Genomic DNA, 27544 nt, shown 5'->3' on the forward strand with positions numbered 1-27544 from the left:
CTTTTTCGGCGTCTAGTAGGGCTGCTGTTGCCCGAGTCTCGGGACTGAATGCTTCTATGGCTCCAAACATCTGATGCCAAATGAATTGTTGCGACCAGGTATAAACCCCGCTGATTAGCCATTGCTAGCCCAGGCATCAATGGGAGTAGTCTGGTGGTGAGAATTTTGGCTAGTATTTTGTTGTCTAGGTTTATTAAGGATATTGGTCTATAGGAGGCACAGTCTTCCTGTCGTTTAGCTGACCTATGCAGGAGGATCATGTTCGCCTGACGAAGGGTTGCTGGTAGCGTTCTGGAACGCTTCTTCATATACCTGCAGCAGGAGCGGGACTAGAAGATGGGCGTGTGCTTTATAGAATTTGCCCGTCATACCGTCGGGGCCCAGGAGCTTTGGTGTTGGGGAGGTTTTTGATCGCTGTGAGGATTTCTTCAAGGGTAATGGGGACATTCAGTGGTTCTGAGCTTGGCTCTGGTCCAGTGTAGTTGGATGTTCTCCAGATATTGGTGTAGATCTGCTGGGTCTGCTGTGTATTTGGTGCTGTAGAGCTCTTTATGGAAGATACAAAATGTTTTGACAATTTATTCCTGTGTACTAGGTCTCCTTGTCTATTTCGAATTCTTTCCACTAGGGTGGGTTTCTTCTCTGCTGTTATTAATCGTGCCAAGAGGGCTCCAGGCTTCTGGCTTTCACCGTATTGACGGATTTTGTTCCCTCGGGATAGAAACCTAATTCGAATGTATTGTCCTCCCATATATTCCTCATCGTATGATAAAAAGAAATTCAAAAATCTCACCAGGGGGTTCTGTGATTGAGACCGCAGAGTCGAATTCCCTTGAGAGCTGGCGTTAACGTCATCCACTGTATAAAGGGCTTGAGCAGCGCCGGTTACCTCAGTTCCGTTTTTCCGACGCAACTGCTTTGTGTTACGAACGGCGCATCAGATTTTTCCTCGACTATGTCCTCGTCTTTTAGTCCGGCCACACCCAAGACAGGGTAAAAAAAAAAAGTCTGAAGTGTGGTAGGAAGATGTCTATAACCGACCCCCATCAGAATTGCCTCTGGTGCCTCAGCCCAGATCATTGGGTTGACGAGTGCAGGTCCTGTCAGGCCATGTCCAATAAGGCTCTTAGGGAACGCAGAGGTAAGCTGGCAGTGGGGGAGGAGAAGTATAAGTCTTCAAAAAGACAAAAGGATTTGGATGAATCCAGTCGAAAATCTCATGAGTCGAAGCGGTCGAGATCGAAGAGTCACTCGGGGAAATCTTCCTCGTCTTCGACTAAAAAGTCAAAGCGACGTCACAGGTCGTCTTCCTCTTCCTCATCCTCCTCTGAGAGGAGAGTAACTTATCCATCAAAGCACGATTCCCCAGAAAAATGGGAGGCCTTCAGGGCTTCGATGCTTAAAATATTTGAGAAAGCGGCCCAGACCCCCTCGAAGTTGCAGCGTAATGATCATGCCTCTAGCCACTCTAAAAGTGACATAGGAAAATCAAGATCTAAACACGCGAGAGTTGAGAAAGAGTCGTGTCTTCGCCGGAAAGTTCCCTGACGCCTCGTACTAAAAGCATCCGGTGCCTAAATCGGGGTTAGCAGAATCGAAGTCGACACTCAACACTGTCGATGACCATAGCGTCGAAACTGCTGACAAATGACGTCGACACCTTTGGCTGTATCGAAGCCTTCTTCGACAGCATCGAAGCCTCCTTCGACACTGTCAAAGCCTGTCGACACCTTTATCGAGGCCTTCTTTGATTCCAAGTCGATGCCATTTTCCATACCTAGGCCAATTCCACCTTCTTTACCTGAAAAGACTTTCCACCCTCAACCTAGACAGGAGAATTTTTTAGATCCATGTCATCTATATATGAAGAACATTCCTCCGAAGAGGATGTCACTTCACCTGGAGTTAGATTTGGAGCTAGAGAGGTCCCCGAAGAGCTAGTGGACCCACAGTCTAAATAACAGACCTTTGACTGTCTCCAAAATGCCAGTGGCTTAGACACTTCACCTGAAGTGGATTTTGAAAGACCAGACTCTACAGATCTTGCTGATCCCAGTTAGAGGAAACTTATGGGAAGGGACATTTATTTTATGGGTTGGAAAGCAGCTTCCCCGGATTTCGACCAGGATGACATGACTGGCATCCTGAGTGAGGGTCCTTTAAAAGATCCTGTTCTTCCATTCCATAAAGCATTGCAAAAAAGTGTGATGGTAAATTGGACTACTCCTGATTTGATTTCAGCAGTAAATAAGAAATTGGTAGCAAAATATAGGCCAGCTTTATCAGATCGAGAATATTTATCTAAACACCCCTCTCCTGAAAATCTAGAGTTTCAAGCTGCAACCTTCACTAGGCAATCTGCTTACTCATCAATGCCACCAGACGGGGATGATAAAAAATGTGATGCTTGGGCCTGGAAAGCTTTTACTTCGGGCAGCATGGCCCTTAAATCGACTAATGTCACTTGCACAGTAGCAAGATTTACATATACCCTGTGGGACTGCATGTCATCAGCAGCTGAACGCCTCCCGGAAGGTGAGGAACGGGATGGCTTCCTGGCTATAGTTAAGAATGGTAAATAGGCTATGGAGGAATGCCTTCAGTCAGGATTGGACACTGCGGATAGTATAAGCAGGCCGATGGCATCTAGTACGGTCCTATGGAGATTTGCATGGCTAAGGAAATCTGGATTTGCACCTGATGTGTGATGTAGATTACTTAAAATGCCCTTTGACAGCTTGAGGTTGTTTGGCAGCAAGACGGACGAAAGCTTGGAGAAACTGCAGACCTCAAAAGCGGCAGCAAAATCACTTAGTGCCGCTATAAGGCAACTCCAACAACACTTACACAGGCTCATCTTCCTGGAAGAGTCGCCCTTTTCACTTCTATTCCTCTTTTGGAAAAGGGAGGGGGCAGGCCAGTCAGAGAGGCCAACAGAGAAAACCCTTTTGTGGTGGAAAAGGGAGAGGTGCTAGATCAGCCACAGCAGCGACAAATACCTCCTCAGCCACTGCTGCAGCCGCTGCAAAGCCACTTTGAGGACTTCACCCACAAGACACCGGTGGGAGGCAGAATCACTCAGTATCTGGACAAATGGCACGGCATTACTTAAGATGCCTGGGCACTAGATAGTGACCCATGCTTACTGTCTTCCTTTTCATCAAAGACCTCAAGATCATCCACCGGGAGCCAGCTCTGTAAAAATTCCAGATCCGCTCCTTGTGCAGGAGATTTTATCCCTGCTAGAGAAAGGTGCAATATAACATGTATCTGTAGCGAAGAGGAACAGGGGCTGGTACTCCCCCTATTTTCTCATCCCCAAAAAGGACGGAGGATTGAGACCCATCTTGGACCTGAGAAGCTTGAACAAGTTCCACAGGAAGGACAAGTTCAAGATGGTGACCCTTTCTCAGATCCTTCCTGCTCTTCAGCTTCAGGAATGGCTGGTTTCATTGGACCTTCAGGATGCTTACTTTCATGTGCCAATCCATCTCAAGCACAGAAAGTACCTGAGGTTCGCAATTGGTGGTTCTCATTATCAGTTTCGGGTTCTACCGTTTGGGCTGACCTCCGCCTGAGGGTTTTCAACAAGCTGATGGCGGTGGTGGCAGCGAGTATCAGTAGGGGATTCACGTCTACCCTTATCTGGACAATTGGCTAATCAGTGCAAGTTCATCCAAAAGAGCCCAGGAACATCTGGCCTTGACCTGCCACTTCTTACACAGTCTGGGCTGCTCCCTCAATTACAAGAAGTCGCAAATGATTCCAAGCCAAAAACTCCAATTCATGGGAGCAATCCTGGACGGTTCCTCAGGGAAAGCCTCGCATCCCAAGGAGAGAGCTCACCACATTCTGCAGATGGTAATGAAATTTCAAAATGCCCAACATCTACCGGCATTCGACTTTCTATGGTTGCCAGGCCTCGGGGCATCCTGCATTTTTCTGGTGCCAGAGGCCAGATTGAGGATGAGATCCCTTCAGTGGGCGCTCAAGACTCAATAGTCCCAGTTTTCAGGGGAGATGTCAAATCTTCTGCAAGTCCCGGCCAAAGTGGCTCAAGAGCTCCTATGGTGGACTTCCAAGGAGAATGTCCTAAAGGGGGAACCTTTTTGGCAACCATGGCCGGAGATAACGGTAGTGACGGACGCCTCACTCACGGGGTGGGGAGCCCACACCAACGATCTGACAATCAGTGGTTGGTCTCCATCGGAGTCCAAACTACACATCAACCTTTTGGAGCTTAGGACAATCGGACTAGCCCTGAAGGCTTTTCTGCCCTCTGTACAAGGAAAGAATGTCCTGATAATGACGGACAACACAGTGGCCATGTACTACCACTGTGCAGAGAGGCAGCAAGAAGGAATCGCTCTATCGGCAGTTCACCTTGCCGGAGAGCTGAACATGGCGGCGGACACTCTGGGCAGGCAGAGCAGTCTCCCACGAATGGGTACCAGCTCAGGAAGCCCTTCAAGAGATCTTTGCCCTTTGTGGAACCTGTCATGATGCTTACCCCCGGGGAACCAGACCAGGTCCAGCAACCCCGGAAGCAGGCATCAAGTTATTTTGACCAAGCCCAAAAACCCCTGCTAGGAGCTCTTTGCGTGCGGTCCTGGCGCCTATGGCGCCAGGCTCATATGGAGAGGCAGTCCTGGCGCCATAGGTGCCAGGCTCATAGAGTAGAACTTACCTGATGCAGACCATGCTGCAAGCTTACCTGATGAGGCAAATGAGGCTTGGAAGGGACTTTTACCTAGGGACTATGTTTTACTCTGGTGGGGCTGGGGAGGAATACTTACCTGGGACTACTTTAGAGGTTATTTAAACCACGCCCGAAGAGCAGCACACGCTTCCCGTTATTCTGCATCCAGCAGCGTAACACTGGCCGTGTCTGCAAGCCTGCATCCAGTCTTCTGCCACGCCCACCTCGAGTCTGCAGCTCCTAGAAAAAGGGAGGAACAGAAGAAGTTAGAATAAGAGCAAATCCTTCGATCCTTACCTGAATTCCGGATCCACCGCGCCTTCGAGCTGGAAGAAAAAAGCATTTTACGTGCGCTGCCTCGCCTGCTGCAGTGCCGCGCTGAACTCACCGGCCTTCGCAGCATCCTCACGATCCACCGCATCCTTCTGCACGTTCCCGCCGCATTCTGGCACCTAAGGGGAACACAAGAACAGCAAAGGTGAGCCAAGGGAATAAACAGAGGCAGCAGTAACTACCCCCATAGACTTACCGGATTACCGCCGGGGGTACTATTCCTCTTCACAGGTTGGCGCAGTCTCCATTGCATCCTCGCCGTACCCCAGCCCCTAAGGGGAACAAAAGGACAACAAGGTGAGACGAAGGGACAAACCAGGGGAACTCTTCTCACCACAATAGACTTACCTAATTTTACCGCCGGAGGCATTATTCCCCCAACTTCATATTTTCTCTCCACACCTGAATAAGGGAGCAAGCCACAGGTTACATTCTGGTCTTATTTTATTGAACTGTGTAGGATAAGCCAAATCCTTACCTGAACTTCGTCAGTTACCACGAGGAACTCTCGCTGGGGTCAAACTGCAAGTAATCTGACAAGAGTGAAAGTCAGACATGTGAACTCTTACGAACTACATACTTTTCGGAGTCAATATTGTTCTGTAACTCACCAATTCCTTCGAGCCAGTGAAGCAACTGGTTATCAACGCGCCCCTGCGCTCAATGCAGGATGGAGAGCTCATCTTTTCAAACCATCAGGTGAGACTATAAGAGGGGTCATCAAAGGTGATCTGTGGGGAGAACAGCAGGGGTGGGAGGGGGGGGGGTTTACACTCAACCCCATGGGTGGTTAATTCCCTTTCTCCATTTACAGAACAATATTCCTACGGGCCAAGCAAACGAAGCTAGGTGGGCCAGTCCAGTCCGTCATCTCGGCCCTACGCGTCACACTGATGGAGACCGCAGCTGTCCAGTTCAGATTGACGCCTCTGTGGGAGCCAGGTGAGCGTAACAGAACCCCTCAAGTGGATCTGTTCGTGACCGGGGCCAACCGGAAGTGCGAACCGTATTGCTCAAGGGAATTTCCCCCAAGAGGAGCTCTAGGGGGCGCGTTCGTAGTGGACTGGGTATTTCCACTCCTTTACGCATTTCCTCCAATCCCCGTGATTCCTCATGTAATCGGGAGGTTGAGAAAGTTCAGAAAAACCATGATCCTAATTGCCCCGGATTGGGCCAGGAGGACGTGGTACATGGACCTTCTGGACATGTCCATCTGCCCTCCAATACGTCTTCCACAAAGAGAGGATCTTCTCTCGCAAGAGGAATGTCAGGTTCTCCATCCAGAGGTCAAGACACTCGGCCTACACGCATGGTTTCTGAGAGGCTAAAATATAAGGATTGGGACCTCCCGGATGATGTAATGGAGATTTTGCTTTCGGCCAGAAGGCCAGCAACAAAATCCCTGTATCGGTGTTGTTGGGACAGGTTCAGTAAATGGTGCAGGGATAAGAATGTGGATCCATTTCTTTGTAATACCCCAACAGTACTTTCTTTTCTCCTACACCTAGCCAATTTGGGTCTCCAAGTTGGTACTATAAAAGGTTACTTGGCAGCGCTATTTATCTTTAAGCATTCCTCAGAAGAGGTGTCTTATTTTAAAATGCCTTTAGTCATTAATTCTTGAAAGGGCTGACAAATGTATACCCTCCGACACCTTTTCAGGTGCCCATCTGGGATTTAAATATTGTCTTAAAATTGCTCGTGTGCTCCTTTCGAACCTTTACATTCTTGCCCATTAAGACTTCTCACTCTTAAAACAATTCTGTTAGTGGCTATAAAATCAGCCCACAGGCTATGTGAGTTGCAGGCACTGTCTTGTAAGCCTCCTCACACCTTTTTCCAAACCATCTTTCTTGCCTAAAATAGCATCCGATTTTCATCTGTCACACAAAATTCTTACCTTCCTTTTATCCTCCACCTCACGCTAGTAAGGAAGAGGAAAGGTTGCATAGACTGGACCCAAAAAGGGCTCTCTTTCTACATTTCCAGCTTGTCAAATCTCTGACAATGTGACCAACTATTTGTTGGGTATACTGGGCACAAATTGGGCCTTGTAGTGTCTAAACAAACTCTATCCAGATGGATAATTCTAGCAATCTGATATAAACTAGCTCTCAACTATAAAGAGCCTCCAGACGGATTAAGGGCTCATTCAACCAGAGGCATGGCAACTTCCACAGCTCTTCAGAGGGGGGTCCCGGTGTAGGATATTTGTGCTTGGGCTTCCTGGTCGTCAATGCACACCTTTGTAAAGCATTACTGCTTGGACTCTACTTCATATCAAGGAGGACTATTTGCAAAGGCTGTCATTCATGCAGTCCATAATAAAAATTTCTAGTACTCCCACCTCTTAAATTACCTCTGCTATGTATCATAAAATGAGGAATACGTGGGAGGATACAATCCATTCGAAGAACAAGTTACTTACCAAGTGTAACGTTCTTTCGATTGGATGTTCCTCTCACGTATTCATCGACCCACTCAACCTACCCCTCCGTACAGTTTACGCCAATTGCACTCTAACTGCCTTAAGAGCCTGAGGACTTAAAACCTGATCAGCTGATGCAACCATGAACGCCGTAAAAACAGAACTGAGGTAACAGGCATTGCTTGAGCCCTTTATACAGCGGATGATGTCGACATCAGACGGCGGCTCTCGAGGGACTTCCACTCTGCGGTCTCAAACACAGCGCCCCTGGTGAGAAAATTTCCGAAGCAGCAGAACTGGGATACGAATAATCATAAAATGAGGAATACATGGGAGGAACATCCAATCGAAAGAACATTACAGTTGGTAAGTAACTTGTTCTTCTCTTTCCGCTATTGATCTGAAGTTATCGAGTTCTACTTTGAGGGCAGCAAGGGATCTGGGGGTCTTTCGACTGGGTTTATTCTTGCTCCCACTCTGTTTGGTTTCGCTGGAGGCTAGTTCTATTCTGATTAGCTTTAGTATTCCATTTTCTTTCGCCAGGCATACTCCCCTGGCGTATCATTTCAGCGTCTGCCAAAGTGTGCCAGCTGATGTAACTGATGATTAGTTTAGCTCAAGGAAGGAAGTTATCTCTTTGTGCAGTTCATCTGCGAAAACTTGGTCCTGGAGGGATCTGGGTTTGAATCGCCATTGTCGTCTGTCCTTGCTGTCTGCTAGGATGCATTTGAGGGTGAGGAGTGGTGTGAGAGGGTCCTTGGTAGAATTTGACACTGTCCCCATTGGAGCTGGCTCCGTGCAGATATACCATCAGGTAGTCTAGACGCGAGTCCGTGTTGTGGACCCATGAATGGAAGGAGTATTCACGAGCTTACCAGTGACTGTCTCCAGGCATCGATAAGATTATAGGCATTGCAGATTTTTTGGATTTGAAGGCTTGCGTTGCTGGGCAGGATCGTTACACCCTAGGATTTATCTTTGAGGGATCAATGGGGTGTTTAGGTCGCCTCACCAGATGATCGTGGCTGACGGTGCGTTTTCTAGGTGTCATCACCCAATCAAAGTTGTTGCCACTATCTGTGTTCGGTCCGTAGGAGTTTACTAGGATGACCTCTTGGTCCGTAGGAGTTTACTAGGATGACCTCTTTTCCTTCTATGATTCCTCATACGAGCAACGCTCTGCCTTCCGAGTATTTTTCCGAGGATATTAGCCTGAATCTCGTTCTTTTGTTTATCAGGATGGCAACCCCTCTAGCAAATGAGGAATATGAAGAGAAGTGCCTGTGGCATCCCCAGTCTCGAGCCCAGCTGTTTTCAGAGCTGGGGAGGAAGTGTTTCCTGAATTAGGGCTACGCCAGTCTTGTGTCTTCGGAGGTATTAAGATATTTTGCGTATTTATATCCGAGTATATCCAAGATGAGGAATATGTGAGAGGAACATCAGTCGAAAGAACATTTCCTGGGGTAGGTAATTTGTTTTTTCACCTGAATTAATTTCTAAGTTCCATGTTAACCAGTCCATAGAACTTCCTACTTTCTTCAAAAACCCAACCAATTCGGCAGAATGAAGCCTCTATACGTTAGATGTTAGGAGGTGTTATGTATTACCTTAAGACAAGCCCATTTTTTCTTTCATTGATTCAGTTGTTGACACAACTTTTCAATATAATGAATTAACATTTAAAAAAACAAAACTAAAGTGAGAATGAATTAAAAAGAAGAGGAATTATCAAATAAAACTTTCACATTCAATTGCATTATTTCATAAAATCACAAGTCACTCGTTTTTCGCAGGAGAAAGATATCTCACTTATTTTTTTTATTTTTCAACTGTGTTGTCTTAACTAGGACTGACCCAAACATAGATATAAGTGACCAAATGAATCAAACTTCTCAGTTTGTTCTGCGTTGCGCTCTCGGTTTATGGGCTCTTACAACTCTATGTAACTTCGTCTGCATCCAATTTTAGAGCTAACAAAAAATTAACAATTGCTAGTCTCATTGTTGTAATCTTATTGTTATATAGTTTATCCAGAGTACTTCCGATGTTCTCAATCGAAATTCAATAAAGAAGTGCTCAATGTTTCTAAGCAGCCTTAATTCCGAACAATAGACTATCAGATGCACAAGAGTCTCTGACTCACCCATTTGTTTATGAAAGTGACAGCTGTTACTTTCAATCGGGCACTATTTTGATAAAACTTCTCTTGTATGCCAAATATTTAGTCTAAATCGAAAATACAGATCGCGATATCGTGCAGATGGAAACAGTTGGATATACGTTACTGGCGTCTATTTTTTTTTTTTAATCAAGAGAAGTATATATTTTTAGGTGGGTCTTTGTAAGACATTCCATTCTTGTATTAGCTCAGTCCCACTCCTACATTCTATTTTTAAATTTTTTTTTAGCCTTGTTGGGGTTCTGAATTATAACAGTTCCTGTGTTACATCAGCTGCAAGTAGAAACTTATGTACCCTGAATCGCCATATGCTCATCTGTTGTCAGTCAGATCTTTATACCTATGCAATGCCTCAATAATGAACCTTGCTTTGTATTCATGATGCATTTCCGATGCAGACAACAAAGCTTCCACATGTACATTGCATACAGTTACACCAATCCTAATTCGAATTTTACAATGCACATCGAGGCACACTTTGGTAATCTTAATAGTTTCTTCCAAAATTGGCCTTCAACCGCTGTCCAATAAAGTCGCCAATTCCTCATCTCGGCTCCATAAATAGTACTAGGTACAGCTTTCTGCATGTAAAATGTTAGAGCCGGGATTAATAAAAATGTACCATATCTTTTGTTGATTATCACAGCTTGAGCTGTTGCTGTTTACATTTTTTTGAGTAAGTCAGTAGTAATGTGCTTCCGAAAGTTGATGGTTCACAATCAGACCCAAGTATTTATACTGACTTACCACTTTTAAGAATTTTTCTTGTAGCATCCACCTAGATTTGATTTGCTTTCTATTATTCGTAGGGGCAAATATAATTATATTAGCTTTCAGATGGGTGATGATCAATTCATTCTTCTGAGCGTATTTGCCCAGCTCGTTCAAAAGCAGTTGTAAACCTCTAGGAGTCTTCGCTAGCAAAGCCAAATCAGCCTAAAATAACCAAGGAATTTTGTGCAGAGCCATTTGAGGAGGGTCTGAAGTTACCTGTAAAAAGCCTTCACTAACATCCTTTATGAAAAGATTAAACGGCGAAGACGCCAAAAGGCAGCCCTGTTTTAGGCCTCTAAGTTTTTATGGTTTCTGATAGTTTGCCATCTAATGTATATCTTATTTGGATCGGAGTGTAATTCTTTGATCCAATAATAAAGGTGTTCCGGGCAGCCAGCTGTGATCAACTTTGAATAACGGAGGCTTCGAGATAAAAAAAATCAAACGCCGTCTGATAATCAGTAAAGGCTGCATAGAGGGAGTTGGTGATTCTTACCTTCTTGGTGTTTTAGAATGTGTAGGGTGTGTAAATTGATTGTAGTGCCAAGACCTGCCACAAATCGCGACTGATGAGGATTGTGAATTTTACATGACTCCACCCACCCGTTGAATTCTCTAAGAATAAATCGTGCAAAAAGTTTACTCAGTGTATCTAGATTGACCGGCCTGTAATTTACAGGAAGGGTGCGATCGCCCTTCTTATATATGGAAACAATTATGGATTTGTGCCCGGTCGGAGGCCAGATATAATGGTCTACAGAAAAATCATGTGTAGAATCCGTGCCCACTCTTGTGGATGAGCCTTCAGCATATTATTGGACAACCCGTCCGGGCCAGGTGCCCGCGAAGTGGACAGTATAGATATAAAAGTCTTCAGATATTTCAAAATTAACCCTTGAATTAGCAGGCATAGGCAAGGGATGATGCGCCCAAGAAATGGCGCCATACAGAGGACTGCAGTACTGTCCAAACTGGCTCAGGAACCGCATTTATTTGGGTCATAGTTTGATTTGGTTAAATTGCCTTTCTCATGAGACCCCATATCAGAGCAGAGCTCTTCGATACGAGGGAGCGCAGCATGGTTTGTGCATCATTCAAAAGTAGTTTAGCTTGATGCGCCTTTATCCAATTTCTGTATTTTTGAGTCTACTGGATTCTCAAATTCTCATCACCAGTGGCAATTTAAGGACTATAATATACTTATACTCTTAGACTAGGTTTCATTTTCAGAACAGTGTCATATGTGTGAAAATTAGGTTTGTTCATATTGCTCAGTTTTGTCGTTCGTCTTGTAAACTTGCATAGCTGCAACATGTAAAAATACACTGGCACTAATATGTCAAGCAAGTTCAAACAGTCACTAGAAATATATACACCTCTGTGATTAAATTATTCGACAAGTCTAAGTTAAGACACCACTTATACAGAGGTTATACAGAGGTGAGCTCGTAACCTTAGATGGCACTCCAATAAATCAGTTTAAAAAAAGAGAAAAGGCAGAATTAGGAAAACGCACAATACCAACACTTTTTAAAGAACCACAGCCAGTCAAAGGCAGGGTCTACTGTAGAGCAAAAAGTTCATAGGCCAAGCTCACTCTTGGAGAGAGCAAGGCGGAATGTGCCCAAGATCACACATTTGAAGTACACTTTAAAAGTCTTTGCAGATAGTTCAAAAAGGAGTTGGAGCAGTTCAGAAAAGTTAGTTAACAGGTCCGAGGTCACCCCAGGATAGTCAAGGATTTACGGGACACCTTCAACAGTCTGTTGCAAGGGAGACCAGGCGGGACACAGTACCTGAAATGGCGAGAAAGCTCCAGCGGGGGCAGTTGTTCCTGGCAGCGGGTGCAATTCAGTGCTTCGTCCACGGGAAGAGAAGATCTCGATGTGGAGGAAAGCTAGAGGTCACTGCACTGCCAGGGAAGAAACGAGCCGCAGAGTTTCCCGGTTAAAAGGTACTACCCTTTTATTCGCAGTAGTGTTGAAGTGTGGCTATCCGGCCGCCGGGGTGCTTGGCACGGGCGATTCAACCACGAGACGATCCAGGAAGGCAAAAAAAGGGCAAACTGGTTAACCCTACCAGCTCAAAGGAAGAAGACTCTCCTGGAAGATCTTCTCTGTCAGTGGGAAGTGGCAAGTTCGGTTCAGCAGGGCTCCACCGGTGGTGTCGTTGCAGGTCGGCTCAGCTTCTCCCTCTTCTGATTCTTTAGGTCCTGTGGCAACTTCTGAAGTTCCAGTCCCCAAAGCCCTGCTTTTATGCAGAAAACCCCCATTCATCAGTCCTAGCTGTCACTCGAACATGTTAAGCGGTGAGCCGGGCGGCTCACCACTGGGCCAATCACACAAGAGTGCGACTTAAGTTGCTGAGGCAACTCAGTCCAGGGTGCCTATTCCCCCCTCCCACACATCCTGTAGACCCAGACAGAGTGGCACCACTTTTGGAGGCTTTTGTGCAGAAGCCCACCAAAAGTGGAACAAAGGGCTCGACTTGGGTTGGAGTTAGAGGCGAACACAAACGCCATTTTAAAACAGAGTCCTGGCAAAAAAGAAAAAAATAACCCGGCGGCATCTTTAAAATTGCACTAAAAAAGTGGTGCGTTTAAAATGAATGGGAAAATCCCATAGGAAATATTCCAGTGGAATATTTTGCGTGGTAACCACTGCCACCAGCCATAAACTCGGCAAGGGGGGGACTAGATAGTGCCCCCTTGAAAAAAACAGACCCAGGGGCAATCTAATTACCCCTACCAGTACTTCCACAATATGATGGTTTGTACTGATTCTGTTCACAATTTAAGACTAGTAAAGTCAATGGTGACTTTACATGCCCTGGGAGACGGTAGTCAGTCCCAGGGTATGGAGTCTGTTTGGGGGCTACTATGACACCCCTGTGTTACTGCACTGAGGGTGCTGTGTAACACACTTAGCAAAAACACATGAAGCCCTATGGGGTAAAAGACCCCATAGCCCATAAAACACATTATACAGTCAAAGGACATTCTCAAATCATGCCTAAGAGTGGGAGAAAGAGTCTCGCTCTTAGCAGAGAAAAATTAAACCCCAAAAAATCCAGCAGAGCTGCTGGGGGACTCATTAGGTTTGGGAAATTAGCCTTAACCGAGAATTCTCCCTAACATCGTCCATTTGAAGCGATTGCCATTACTGGAAGAGGTCTGATCAGAAGTGGTAAAGGCCATGTCCAGGTTAGAATATGGTGATCACTGACGGATTGCAAGACTACCTTAAATTCTCTTATATGTGCAAAGAGATTACTATCCACATAAATATAATATCAATGTAGATCGTTGTCCTCTTTGCCGTGTATGATTGGTCTGTTTCCAGAGTTAGCATTATTTGTTAAGAGAAGATTGCAATTACGCATGAGATTAACCCATCTAGCCTCTGAGGGCAACAATGCCTTGATCTGAATATTCAGTGCTTTCTGTCTCAGAGCACCAGCCACAATTGTATAGTAAATTGAGGAATAATTGGCAATGAGGTCCAGGATGATTAACCTATCATCCATAAACTGATCAGCGCTTACTGCCATATGGTTCCAATAGATGTTTGCACAGGCGATGGTGAAGACCGAGGATTTGATCTTTACAAGTTGGATATGAGGGCTTGGAGAGGCCCAAGAATGGATCATACAATTCGCTGAAGATTTAGTAGCAATTAACAACACATCTTTTGACTTCCCCCGATTTGCTTTAGATGCAGGAACCAGAGAAATTATGATTTTTCCATACTTAGGCTGAAGTTGGCCAAACGTCCTGTAACATGATATCATACTCAATTCACATTTTTGAAACTGAGACCACTCGAGGAGCAAATGGATATATAAAAGAACGAGAAACCATCAATGGATTTGTGATACATTGCTTATTCTGTGAAGGTCGAGAGGTCAGATCACTGTCTAGATTGTTTTCTACAGGATTGGATTGATGTAATCCTAAAAAACCCATATTATATTGGTCTTCTCGAGCACTCAAATGATGTTTCTTATGGCTCCCGATGTCATCCATAGCTGTGCTTATGATGTAGCATAATGGTGGATAAACTCTAATTTTTCCTAGATCATTAGAGGTTTTATCTTGCAATTTCTGTAGATCTTCAAAAATGTTTAATATCGAGGTCCTATTCAAATCATAGGTTGGGTATTCCCCCTCCCTCTACAGTGTAAAATCAATCTATGATGAGTTGTTGAATCAGAATTTGTGTGTTTCGGTTTATATGTTATGTTATTTTGCACTTATATAGCGCCTTATATACCATTGGTATGGTCTGAAGGCGCTGGTAGGTTGAACGCCCTTGGGAACCGAAGTTCAGATCAGTAGAGAGAGTAGAGAGAGTCAAAGAGGTGCGTGTGAGCACTGGATATGTGTGCAGCTCGTGCGGTATTCGTGTGATAGCTGCTTCTTAGTGATAGGTGTGGTGGTTGAGAGATCAGGAGAATGTGTTCGTTCTGGCAGGATTTATCCAGAACGGATGTGGCTGCGTTAGGCCTGAGGAGAACGCCTGGCTGGGGGGGTGTGAAACCAGCAGTGTTTACTTGGAGTGATGTGGAGTAAGCGGCCGATGTTGGTATGAGAACAGTTATACCGAATGGTGTCATAGTATCTCTGCGTTCTAGTTGAGTGGTGATGTAAAGGAGAGAGTAAGCGTGGTGGTGTGATAGGATGGGTTATATGCTCTTTCGAAACGTTCTCTGCATTCCAGATTGTACTATATACGCTCCAGATACTTTGTTTATTTTCTAAATCCACACATATGTTATTGGGTACACTTCTAAATGCAACTTTCTCAGAGAGGATATTGTGCACAACTTCTAAATATACACATAGGCTATTGGGCACAGCTTCTAAATGCAACTTCTAAATATACACATTGGCTAGTGGGTACACTTCTAAATGCAACTTTTCTCAGAGCGGCTATTGGGCACAACTTCTAAATGCAACTTTTCTCAGAGAGGCTATTGGGCACAACTTCTGAATGCAACTTCAAAATATACACATTGGCTAGTGGGTACACTTCTAAATGCAACCTTTCTCAGAGAGGCTATTGGGCACAACTTCTAAATGCAGCTTTTCTCTGAGGGGTTATTGGGCACAGCTTCTAAATGTACCCATAGGCTATTGGGTCCACTTCTGAATGCAACTTTTCCTGAGGGAGGCTATTGGGCACAACTTCTAAATGCAGATTTTCTCTGAGGTGTTATTGGGCATAGCTTCTAAATGTACACATAGGCTATCGGGTACACTTCTAAATGGAACTTTCCTCAGAGAGGTTATTGGGTACACTTCTAAATACAACTTTTTCTCAGAGAGGCGATTGGGCACAACTTCTAAATATACACACTGGCTATTGGGTATACTTCTAAATGCAACTTTTCTCAGAGAGGCTATTGGGCACAACTTCTAAATGCAACTTTTCTCAGAGAGGCTATTGGGCACAACTTCTAAATGCAACTTTTCTCAGAGAGGCTATTGGGCACAACTTCTAAATGCAGCTTTTCTCAGAGAGGCTATTGGGCACAACTTCTAAATGCAACTTTCTCAGAGAGGCTATTGGGCACAACTTCTAAATATACACACTGGCTATTGGGCACTACTTCTAAATGCAACTTTCTCAGAGAGGCTATTGGGCACAACTTCTAAATATACACACTGGCTATTGGGCACTACTTCTAAATGCAACTTTCTCAGAGAGGCTATTGGGCACAACTTCTAAATGCAGCTTTTCTCTGAGGGGTTATTGGGCACAGCTTCTAAATGTACACATAGGCTATTGGGTACACTTCTAAATGGAACTTTCCTCAGAGAGGTTACTGGGCACAATTCTAAATGCAACTTTTCTCAGAGCGGCTATTGGGCACAGCTTCTAAATGCAACTTCAAAATATACACATTGGCTAGTGGGTACACTTCTAAATGCAACCTTTCTCAGAGAGGCTATTGGGCACAACTTCTAAATATACACACTGGCTATTGGGTATACTTCTAGATGCAACGTTTCTCAGAGAGGCTATTGGGCACAACTTCTAAATGCAACTTTTCTCAGAGAGGCTATTGCGCACAACTTCTAAATATACACACTGGCTATTGGGCACTACTTCTAAATGCAACTTTCTCAGAGAGGCTATTGGGCACAACTTCTAAATATACACACTGGCTATTGGGCACAACTTCTAAATGCAGCTTTTCTCAGAGATGCTATTGGGCACAACTTCTAAATGCAGCTTTTCTCAGAGATGCTATTGGGCACAACTTCTAAATGCAGCTTTTCTCAGAGAGGCTATTGGGCACAACCTCTAAATATACACACTGGCTATTGGGCACAACTTCTAAATGCAACTTTTTCTCAGAGGGGCTATTGGGCACAACTTCTAAATGCAACTTTTCTCAAAGAGGCTATTGCGCACAACTTCTAAATATACACACTGGCTATTGGGCACTACTTCTAAATGCAACCTTTCTCAGAGAGGCTAATGGGCACAACTTCTAAATATACACACTGGCTATTGGGTACACTTCTAAATGCAACTTTTCTCAGAAAGGTTATTGGCTACACTTCTAAATGCAGCTTTTCTCTGAGGGGTTATTGGGCACAGCTTCTAAATGTACACATAGGCTATTGGGTACACTTCTGAATGCAACTTTCCTGAGGGAGGCTATTGGGCACAACTTCTAAATGCAGCTTTTATCTGAGGGGCTATTGGGCATAGCTTCTAAATGTACACATAGGCTATCGGGTACACTTCTAAATGGAACTTTCCTCAGAGGTTATTGGGCACAATTATAAATGCAACTTTTCTCAGGCGGCTATTGGGCACAACTTCTAAATATACACACTGGCTATTGGGTATTCTTCTAGATGCAACGTTTCTCAGAGAGGCTATTGGGCACAACTTCAAAATGCAGCGTTTCTCAGAGAGGCTATTGGGCACAACTTCTAAATGCAGCTTTTCTCAGAGAGGCTATTGGGCACAACTTCTAAATATACACACTGGCTATTGGGTATTCTTCTAGATGCAACGTTTCTCAGAGAGGCTATTGGGCACAACTTCAAAATGCAGCGTTTCTCAGAGAGGCTATTGGGCACAACTTCTAAATGCAGCTTTTCTCAGAGAGGCTATTGGGCACAACTTCTAAATATACACACTGGCTCTTTGGGTACACTTCTAAATGCAACTTTCACATGTTTAGGACAGTTTCCAAATGCAAATATACTGCAGGAGTAATGAATTTACCTGTTTTGTTAGATGAGTGGTAGGGTAGTATGGCCTGAAATAGTGGCTTCTGGCCCTGCCCTTGCCACACTTACTTGTTGTTGGCTTCTTGCTTCTCCTGCGGATACCTGCAGATACGATCTGGAGCTGTCTACCGTATGAGTCGTCCTTTGCCTCGGGTCCTTAGCCGCAGGGGCTGCACGGGGAGAGGGCTGCCCTGGGATGGTCGGTAATCGTCTGGATTAGATAGTGCGAGGGCCAATCAGGGATGGGGGCGGGAGGGCGACGGAGGATCAGGAAGGGGAGGCAGGGAAACACTGGGCAACGCGGGACCTGGGACTCCAAGAAAACCCTAAAACCCACGGAAATGGGGTCGCGGGGGCTGGCACACTCACCTGCTCCTCAGATGGGAAAGGGGAGCAGGTGCACCGTGCGGGTCACTAGACCCAGGCAGCCACTTGCCAACAGCCAATCAGGGGTGGGGGGGCAGGCTGGGAGGCGGGAGGGCGACAGAGGACCAGGAAGGGGAGGCAGGGAAACACTGGGCAACGCGGGGCCTGGGTCTCCAAGAAAACCCTAAAACCCACGGAAATGGGGTCGCGGGGGGCTGGCGCACTCGCCTGCTCCTCAGATGGGAAAGGGGAGCAGGTGCACCGAGTGGGTCGCTAGACCAAGGCAGCCAGTTGCCAGCAGCTAATCAGGGGTGGGGGGTGGGCTGGGTGGCGGGAGGGCGACGGAGGACCAGGAAGGGGAGGCAGGGAAACACTGGGCAACGTGGGGTCTGGGGCTCCAAGAAAACCCTAAAACCCACGGAAATGGGGTCGCGGGGGGCTGGCGCACTCACCTGCTCCTCAGATGGGAAAGGGGAGCAGGTGCACCAAGCGGGTCGCTAGACCCAGGCAGCCACTTGCCAGCAGCCAATCAGGGGTGGGGGGCGGGCTGGGAGGCGGGAGGGCGACGGAGGACCAGGAAGGGGAGGCAGGGAAACACTGGGCAACGTGGGGCCTGGGTCTCCAAGAAAACCCTAAAACCCACGGAAATGGGGTTGCGGGGGGCTGGAGCACTCACCTGCTCCTCAGATGGGAAAGGGGAGCAGGTGCACCGAGCGGGTCGCTAGACCCAGGCAGCCACTTGCCAGCAGCCAATCAGGGGTGGGGGGCGGGCTGGGAGGCGGGAGGGCGACGGAGGACCAGGAAGGGGAGGCAGGGAAACAATGGGCAACGCGGGGCCTGGGGCTCCAAGAAAACCCTAAAACCCACGGAAATGGGGTCGTGGGGGGCTGGCGACTTTGGCAAATGGCAACTTTTAATTGTGTTAGGAAGCTGTTTAGTAAGAACTGGTCCCATGGGAATTCTCAAAGGATCGTTGCCATCTGTTGGTAAAAGGACTGGAGCCTTTGAAGAGCCAGCCATAAAAGAAGAGATCGATTGCTCAATTGCTTTACGGCGGTCCTCCAATGTGAGAAATGAAATTGCCCATGGAAATGTTTTCAAGTGTCTTGCTGTTGGGCTAAAATTTTCATTGGGAAAGGGGGGGGGGCTGAATGAATAAGAGTTTCCTTTAGAGAGGAATTGGGTGTTGACGCTTTTTGGATCGCTTCAACCAAATTGTCCAACCGAGCATATGAGCAGAGCTTTAATGCTCCACTGGGAGGGCTTGGTGTTTGTGTTTTCTTGTTGAATTGTAAGCCTATTTTTTGTTTTGGTGTTCTGTTTTCTTTGCTGTCATTCTTAGTTTGGCTTTGGTTTTTGGAGGTAGTCGGTGAGTGTATAAAATACCAGGAATGTGACTTGGATTTTTCAGTAATTGGAACTATAATCTTTTTCTTATGATTGGTCTTCTCATTAGGATCATGTTTGCCACTTTGTCCTTTTTTGTTTATTATTCGAAGATATTAAATATCGGTTTATCATCAAGCACCCTGATACAATTGCTGTTAGAATCGCTCGGAGCTATAGAGTCTAATATCCTCTGAGTCTGCAAAGGCACAATTAGGTTTGACACGGGCTTGTTGAATGCTCACAGTATCCACAGGAGTATTTAAATTCTCTGATTCATGAGATGATCATATTATTGTCAGTAGCTTTTTCTGTGGCAGGAGCTTGTAAAATTGGACTTGTTGATACTACTTTTTTGTCTAGTTGTTAAAACAATTTTCATCGGAGACCTAATATGTGGCTTTGCAAGGGGTTCAGGTGAGAAAATTTTCCCCTGAGAAAGGTCCTCCAAAATCTGCTTGATCATTCCATTTTGTTCGCTGAGCCTATAATCTGAACTCTCGTAGTTTTGCCAGCGAGAACAAAGCAAAGAAATCTCGGCGACCAGGAACGCCGCTGACATAGCCGCAGCTACATTAGCTTTTCTCGCGGTCGGCTGAGCATAAGAGAGTGAAGTGATGGAAGCATCCTGTAGTGAGTCAGAAAACATCACTGGTGACTGAGAGCACTGATCTTGCTGGGAGTATAAAATTATTAAAATTCTGAACCGGAGACGACATTATTGAAATAGTAGCTCCGGTAGTCATTCCCATAGAATGTACAGAATCATTTATTGGTTCTGTACAATTATGCGTTGTGTGTAAAAAGCATGCAGCGCCATTGTCAGTTCTATGAATGCACGCAGCCACGTTTATTGCCTGGGGCTGATCTTGAGGCACTTGTGGCATGCCTTCCGCTGCATTCTCAAGATTTGGTAGATCAAGGTTCGCCATTAATGAGTCTGATGGAGTACATAAATTAATCGTCGTAGTTCTTCCCTTACAAGGAGTATCAGGTTGAGCGATGAGGAAATAGGTAGTCCTCCCCGCCTCCGGTAACGATGGAAAAGGGGAGCGCCACGGGTAGAAGTTTCTGATATGTTAGCGACATGGCCTTGGCACGGTTAGCAGTGCTCACACTACAGCTTAGAGTTACAGAGTGAGTTGAGCATTTAGGAGTTACATTCTAAAGCCATGGTGCGAGCTATTTTGTTTGGTGAGGGCTTTGCGGAACTCAAAGTGTAGCAGATTGACATTGATACAATAGTTAAACGCTATGCCTTGATCTGCTCGCTCACATTAAATTCAAACTTTTCACCAACTGTTTTTCAATACCTTTAAATAATGCGAATTAATAATAAAGCACCTCGAGCCACCGCCCCTCGCCCTCCAGCTGTATCAGCACACGTCAGGAAGCGCACTTCCGGGATATGTGTGCACGAGATGCGCGTGCATTCTGGTTAATAGTTTCTGGGTGAGGTAGGAGGGACTTCACAGGGGTCACATGTCTCCAGAAAGTTCAATGGCATCCGAGTCACGGAGCAGTCACGGGAAGCAGAGTAACAGCCAGGTCCTTTGTCAGCTGGATCAGCACACTTCAGGAAGCGCACTTCTGTGATGCCAAGTCAATCAGAAAAACTGATCAATTCTTTGTGTCTACAGAGGCGGGATCTCCTTATCTTCCAATTGCTAAGTCAGCTATTTCTAAGTGGATAGACAAATGCATTTAAATGTGCTACTTCTCCAGCATTGGATCTTTCATGGATTCACATGCTTAGAATATTCCCCGTCGTCAGGATGGGAATCCACAGTAAATTATATTGACCTTTTCCATAGGAAAAATTTCGACACTTTTGTGTCCTATCTGTCGTTTTGGGCCGCGTACGCCTGCGCCACTAGGACGTAGAGGTATAAGTAGCCCCGCCTGCGCGGCTCCCTCAGATTTCAACCGTCTTCCAAAGTAGTGGGATTACCTCGAGTATCTGCTATTTTTGCTAGGTTGTGCGTTCTTTTTTCTTCGACTTCCTTCAAAAATGTCTGGAAAGGTGTTTCGTCCGTGTGCTACCTGCGGTTTTAAGAAAGTGTATGAAGGTGATGGGCATATGGACTGTATTTACTGTCTTCACCCTCATCATTCATCCGACACGTGTGAGATCTGTCAAGGCTTCTCCCAGAATACCCTGAAGGACCGAAACAGACGCCTGGTGACTTGGCTCAATGACGGGGCGGGTGAACAAAACAAATGATGCACAAATATCAACGAACAAATATTTCCACGTGTTAGTCTCATATGAAGAACTTGGATTTATTCAAAATTTGAACAGCCTACACTTGTTTCGACCTACGGGTCGTCCTCAAGGCTGTATAAGTCCAGTATTCTACAAATGAAACACACAGTGATCACATTTAGAATACAAAGTTAAAATAGTTTTTCAATAAGGTATTGGAGTATAAAAAGTATCGAATGTTAACAAGCTATTAAATACATTGTCACCAATGAACTTAAGAGAAGCTCATACCACAGTCCTGTTGCAGATGGTGGTGTTTAAGTAATTGATGATCACATACATAAAGAATTAAGAAAATAAAGTGTGTGTGTATATGTAAGTGCCATGAAACCATAACCAGAAACAAGATCCACAAAGAAAACTAGTTACCATAACTGCTCCATGAGAAAACCCCATTATGTAGCTGCCAATAAACTAAAAATAGTGCATAATTTGGGTGCAGAAAAATCTTAATATCTCCCACGAAAGTGATATAAGTGAAGAGAAGATGTGTGCTGGGGATGGAGAACCCGATAGGATTTGCCACCACAAGTTTCAATGCGAATACAACCTCATATTAGTGTTGCAACTTGAAGTATTGCAATGTGCCACAGTGTTATTAAAAGTGCCTTATACTCCAAGTAGCCATGATTTTTTTATTTGTTTCTCTTACCAAGACAGCTGATTCAAGTACAGCTACTAGCTGCAAATGGAATAATAGTAATGATGCATTACACCATAATCTGTTCAAATGCTAATGAATAGGTAAAAAAAATTGAAAAAATACATTCATACCTGTAGACTTATAGTCGTGCCCTTATTCAGAGAAGCACGTTTGCAACAGATAATGTTGCCCACGGTTGCGATTAGTAGTTTCCATTAATTGGAGGAATCCAAAACCAATTGCTCAGAGTGTTAAGAGACCTAAAAGTTCAAATGGTAACAACATCAATGTTAATACCATACTTCAAAGGACTACATCAAGTTAGCAATCATGGCTAACTGACAAAATCATGATGGGCTAGAGATAACTCGGAGAACCAGTTTAAGCTTACCAGTTAATCAGCGTTTTTTTAAACTAACAGGGCTAGATCCCACAGAGCATTTCAGCAAGCACGGAGCAACGCTCCGTTCAGCAGTAAATAACACGTCACGCGTATAGCGCGTCTGTCACCATGTAAACAGAGTGGTGTAATGGGGATCGCAAGTAACCATGAATAATGAATCGGTAATACTAAAATATAACCGGGTCAGCTCCCAGCAATGCTATATCGGATACCATGATGAATCATACGTGCACCATTGTAAAGGTAAAACATCACGATGGTGGCGTAAATGATATGGTATCGTCCCCCTGGTGCCACGTCTGGTGTCATGATACAAGCAAACTCATATAGTTAAAATCAGAAAGTGTAACTCGCCCAGGATGTTAAAGACGCCAGAGGAGACAAAAGTAAAACCAATTTCCCCTCCTATGGCGATCCCTCCGACAGCTGGCGAAGTTAATCACTGTCCATTATACATAACATTGACAGCACAACTTGAAGCTATGAAAGCAAGGACTGGGTGGCAAACCCCATGGCTCAAAACATTAATAATAAATGTCTAAAGTGAATACTTGACATATAAATAATATATAGCTGGTAAGGGACACTCATGGGTCATGAGAGGAATCATGTTCAGAAAATGAAAGGATCACATGGGATAGATACATATACAAGTCTACCATAAATATGCGGTCATGTTAGTCTCATTCCATTGATCACAACTGCTGTGCTCTGTAGACAATAATGTGATGTGGAAATGCAATATGTGCTGCAATAACGGTATACAATTTTGGATGAATATCAAAATCAACATCCAAAGATGGATTATAAAAACACATGCATCTCATGGTCCGTATTGAGGCCCCTTTCAGTGCATCTTAAAAAACAAATAAGTCTCTTACATGTGTCGGAGTCTAATATCGCCCCTTCTTTGCTCCTTCTGGCTTTCATTAAGCCCACAAATCTAATATCTGCTTTGTCATTCAATTGATGTTCTAATTGCCAATGTATGGCTAATGGTGATTTAGCCTCAGGAACCCTGAGACTCGCAAGATGTTCCCTAATTCGGATTTGCAATTGACAAATGGTGCTAATAATATATAGTTTACCCCCCACACAATAGCATATACAATATAGCATGGCTTAAAATTGATAACTGTTGATTTTAACTAAAGTTCCGTACATATCAGTGAAGGCTTGACAATTATCATATGCATATGAACTTTGGTTACAGTTTCCACGTTTGAAAAATCTGTTACTGGCTCGGTGGGATTCTGGCTTCGAGCCACTATCAGGAGTGTCCAAAAACAATGGACATATTTTTTGTTTTATAGTTGTGGCTTTGGTAAACGTGAATTTAGGCGTCTCCGATAGGAAAGGTGCTAAATCCTTTGTCCAACCGAAGAATATGCCAATGTCGATTGACTAGTTTGGAAATGATCGAAGAATCTTTAGAATACTTAGTAACAATAGCAATATGAGGTGGTGTGGCCTTAGATGATCCACGTGCCACCAGTAATTTATCCTGTTTTAAATCTGCAAATTTAGACGCTGCTTTATTGATATATTTATGTAGATGTTCCCTTCCAGACTATCAAAATATCATCGATAAAGCGCCGCCAGAGAATCAGGTTGGGACTGAAATCACCATTCATATATACATATTCATACTGTGCCATAAAGATTGGCAAGCAATGGTGCAAATTTTAGCGATGGTGCAAATTTCGCACCCATTGCAACTCCTTTTTGTTGAACATAATATTCATTGTCAAATATAAAGACATTACAGAGCACAAATCAAACATTTTAGCAATTCAACATGTGTATAAGAGGCAGAGGAATTGCGAAATGTATAGTCCATTGTCTTCACCGCCAACTCATGATCAATACTGGTATATAAAGCAACTACATCAGTGGTGGCAACCAAATAATCAGACTCCCATTTTATAGTTTTTCAGAGACTGGAGTACGTGCGTACTGTCTCTGATGTAGGACAGAGTAGTCGCAACAAATGGTTTCAATGCTTCGAGGTACTTGGATAAACCCTCCGTAGCCCAGTTAATGCCACTCATTATAGGTCTGATTTGAGGAAATATATCAAAAGCCTTATGTACTTTTGGCAGAAAATATAATGTTGGCATGGTAGGTTCAGATATATAAAGGAATCTTTTTTCATCTTCCGTTAAGCCTTTATCATACCATTCCTGTATCAAATTTCCTAATTCCTTTACAACTTTCTTCATATGAGACTCTTATCTAACGCGTGGAAACCTTTGTTCTTTGATATTTGCATCATTTGTTTAGACAGCGCGTGTTCTCTATCCACAACCCTTCATTTTGTCTAATTTTGCCAGTTCTTGGTGGATGAGCTGGAGGGTATCGGAGTTCACGCTGCCCGTCAGATCCAACATATTGTTTGACCCAATACACTAGTAACGCTTCTCGTATATTTAAGGAGAGGTCAAGAGTGCACAGCACTATTTTCGAATCCACAGGATTTTTTCTTTCCTTTTTAACCACTCTGCCTTTCACAACAAAAGCACACTCTACATGTGGCACAGTGGCTACCTTAGCGTTTATTGCAAACGTTCCATTAGATGCCATTTGCAAAGCAGCTGGTTGCAGTTCCACACATTACTCTACTCGGCATTATTGTCTGGATACTCATTCTAAACGGGATTCACAGGTGAAACGAGCAGTATTAAGAAATCTTTTTGCTGCTGTACCATCAAACATCCCACCACCTTTTGCAGGTACTATTCACTAGTCTATGCAAAGCATGCGATTCCAAGTGAATCCACAAGCCTCAAAAGACATACATTACTCACTAATGTTATTTCTGATGCTTGTATCTGCTCAGATTCACATGCACACACCCTTACTCCTCTCTTGGAGTTGATGCATAGACTTCATATGCCTTATACTTCCTCCTGTGTACTCGCACAAATACTTTGTGCTCCCTAGTGTCGGAAACAAAACCATCTGAGGTCCCTTTTTTGACTTTCGAAAACAAGTCATGTAAAGCATGTGAATCTAATTAGATACACTAATCAGGATTACAGTGATTAATGTATGCCGTACATATGGCCCATAGAAAGAGCTTATCAATGAAGATCCATCCCATGATGAATTGGGATTGCAAGCAATTCTTATTTCTCAAATTCAGAGGTTTAGAGCCCAGACATGTAAAACTTTTAAAAGTTAGTTTATTGGTTTAATTTTGTCTTTTTTTGTCTTTTACAGACTGCTATTCTATTGCTCCGCATCGATGACATTGTCTCTGGCCACAAAAGAAAGGGAGACAACCAAGACCGAGGAGCTCCGAATCCAGGCCAAGAATGAACTAGATGAAATTTGTGAACTGAGAATGTCGAACTTGACCGAATTTATCTGCCCTTTTCCCCTTTCTAGTATGGCAGGGATGATGTCCTTTAAGTGATCATTGTTGTAAAAAGCAGTTTGTGACGGACAAGAACAAGCTAGTAACACATTGCACACATGCCCTGTTGTAAATAGGAGTACCGTGACTTCACTTGTTGAAACTCCTCCGTTACTGTTGATTTGCAGCAATAAATTAAAGCTATTTGGACTCTTTTGTTGTTATGAATTGAGTGGTTGTAATTCTGGAAATTCCAGACAGGAATGTATACTTAAGCCATCCTGATGTTTACTTTGTTCTTCAGCAGTGTTGAGACAGTGTTTCTAAAGTCCAACTAAGGTCTTCCTGAAACCATACATCTGAGGCAGTACATAAGCTCCACTCTTAGTATAAGGAGGGGGCCAAGAATAGTCTTGAGGAGCTTCCGGAATTTGAGTTGATCTGGCTCAAGTCGGTGGGGGGCGGTGGGGCTGATGCAGAGTAGGCAGCCAGCTGAGGAAAGAATGGCCACCAGCTCGCTGCTTAGAGAAGCGCTTGAAACAGAGTTGGAGCCAGAGGAACGTAAAGATTTGGAAGGAGAGTATTTGGTGAGTAAGTTTAAAATAGCGTGGTCCCCGGCCCCAGACGGCCTTATGGATGATGCAGAGGGATTTGAATTTGATCCTTGCAGCAACTGTGAACCAGTGAAGAGATTATAGGGCTGGAGAGATATGGTGCCTGTGCTTGAGGCCAAGGATTGAAGCTCATGCTGCTTTATTCTGGATTAGCTGGAGCGTGCAGAGAAGAAAAGGGTAGATTAAGGAAGAGTCTTTTGTAATAGACCAGCCTAGAGCGTTCCAGAGCTTTAGAGAAATTGAGCTTCTGGGGAAAAGTGAGGACAGGAAGAACACCTCTTGGAGGAGGTGAAGTTGAAAATGGGCTGCCTTGGCAAGGTCCAGGATGTGAGCGAGAAAAGATTCAAAGATGGCTCCAAGGTTTCTGGCTTGGGATAAAGTGGGAAGGGGCTAGCCCATCGAGGGTGGTCAGAATGAAGGATGGAAAGAGGGAGCTGAAGTCACCATAGGAAGGATCTGTCTTGCTGGCATCGAGGAAGAGATCATCCGAGGCGCACACGGACTGGGCAGCAGATAGGCAGTCAGAATAGTAGAGGAAGTAGGGAGAGAATCGGAAGGAAGTTTGAAGATTAGTTGGCTGCCCTCTGCCTAACACCGGAAGTTAGGTGAGAAAGTGGAAATAAGGTGAGCAAGCAGAGCGAGATAGATGTTAGAGCCAGGATGACAGATTGGAGCCCTTGAGCACGCCACAGGTGGAAGTATTCGTGGTAGAGGAGAAAGAGGGCAGGATAACCGGGCTGGGTGGGGGGTGTAAACAATGACATGTCATTGTGCATCTACCACATGCATCTGTTCAGATTGCGGATGTGGCCACTACAGGAGTTCCTCGACCCCTGTTGGATT

General features: G+C 44.6%; 1 protein-coding gene across 1 annotated transcript in view; it reads left to right on the forward strand.

Annotated features, from left to right (window-relative positions):
- CCT3 (chaperonin containing TCP1 subunit 3) overlaps positions 1 to 26297 on the forward strand; it is a 538625-nt gene extending 512328 nt beyond the window's left edge. Inside the window, exon 14 of the mRNA XM_069652818.1 lies at positions 25952 to 26297. Within this exon, the coding sequence (XP_069508919.1) occupies positions 25952 to 26050 (99 nt within the window). The 3' untranslated portion in view covers positions 26051 to 26297. The remainder of the gene's footprint in view (positions 1 to 25951) is intronic.
- The last annotated feature ends 1247 nt before the right edge of the window (positions 26298 to 27544 follow it).

Source organism: Ambystoma mexicanum, chromosome 1p (genome assembly GCF_040938575.1).
Source record: "Ambystoma mexicanum isolate Mex_15411 chromosome 1p, UKY_AmexF1_1, whole genome shotgun sequence".
Taxonomy (NCBI): Eukaryota; Metazoa; Chordata; class Amphibia; order Caudata; family Ambystomatidae; genus Ambystoma; species Ambystoma mexicanum.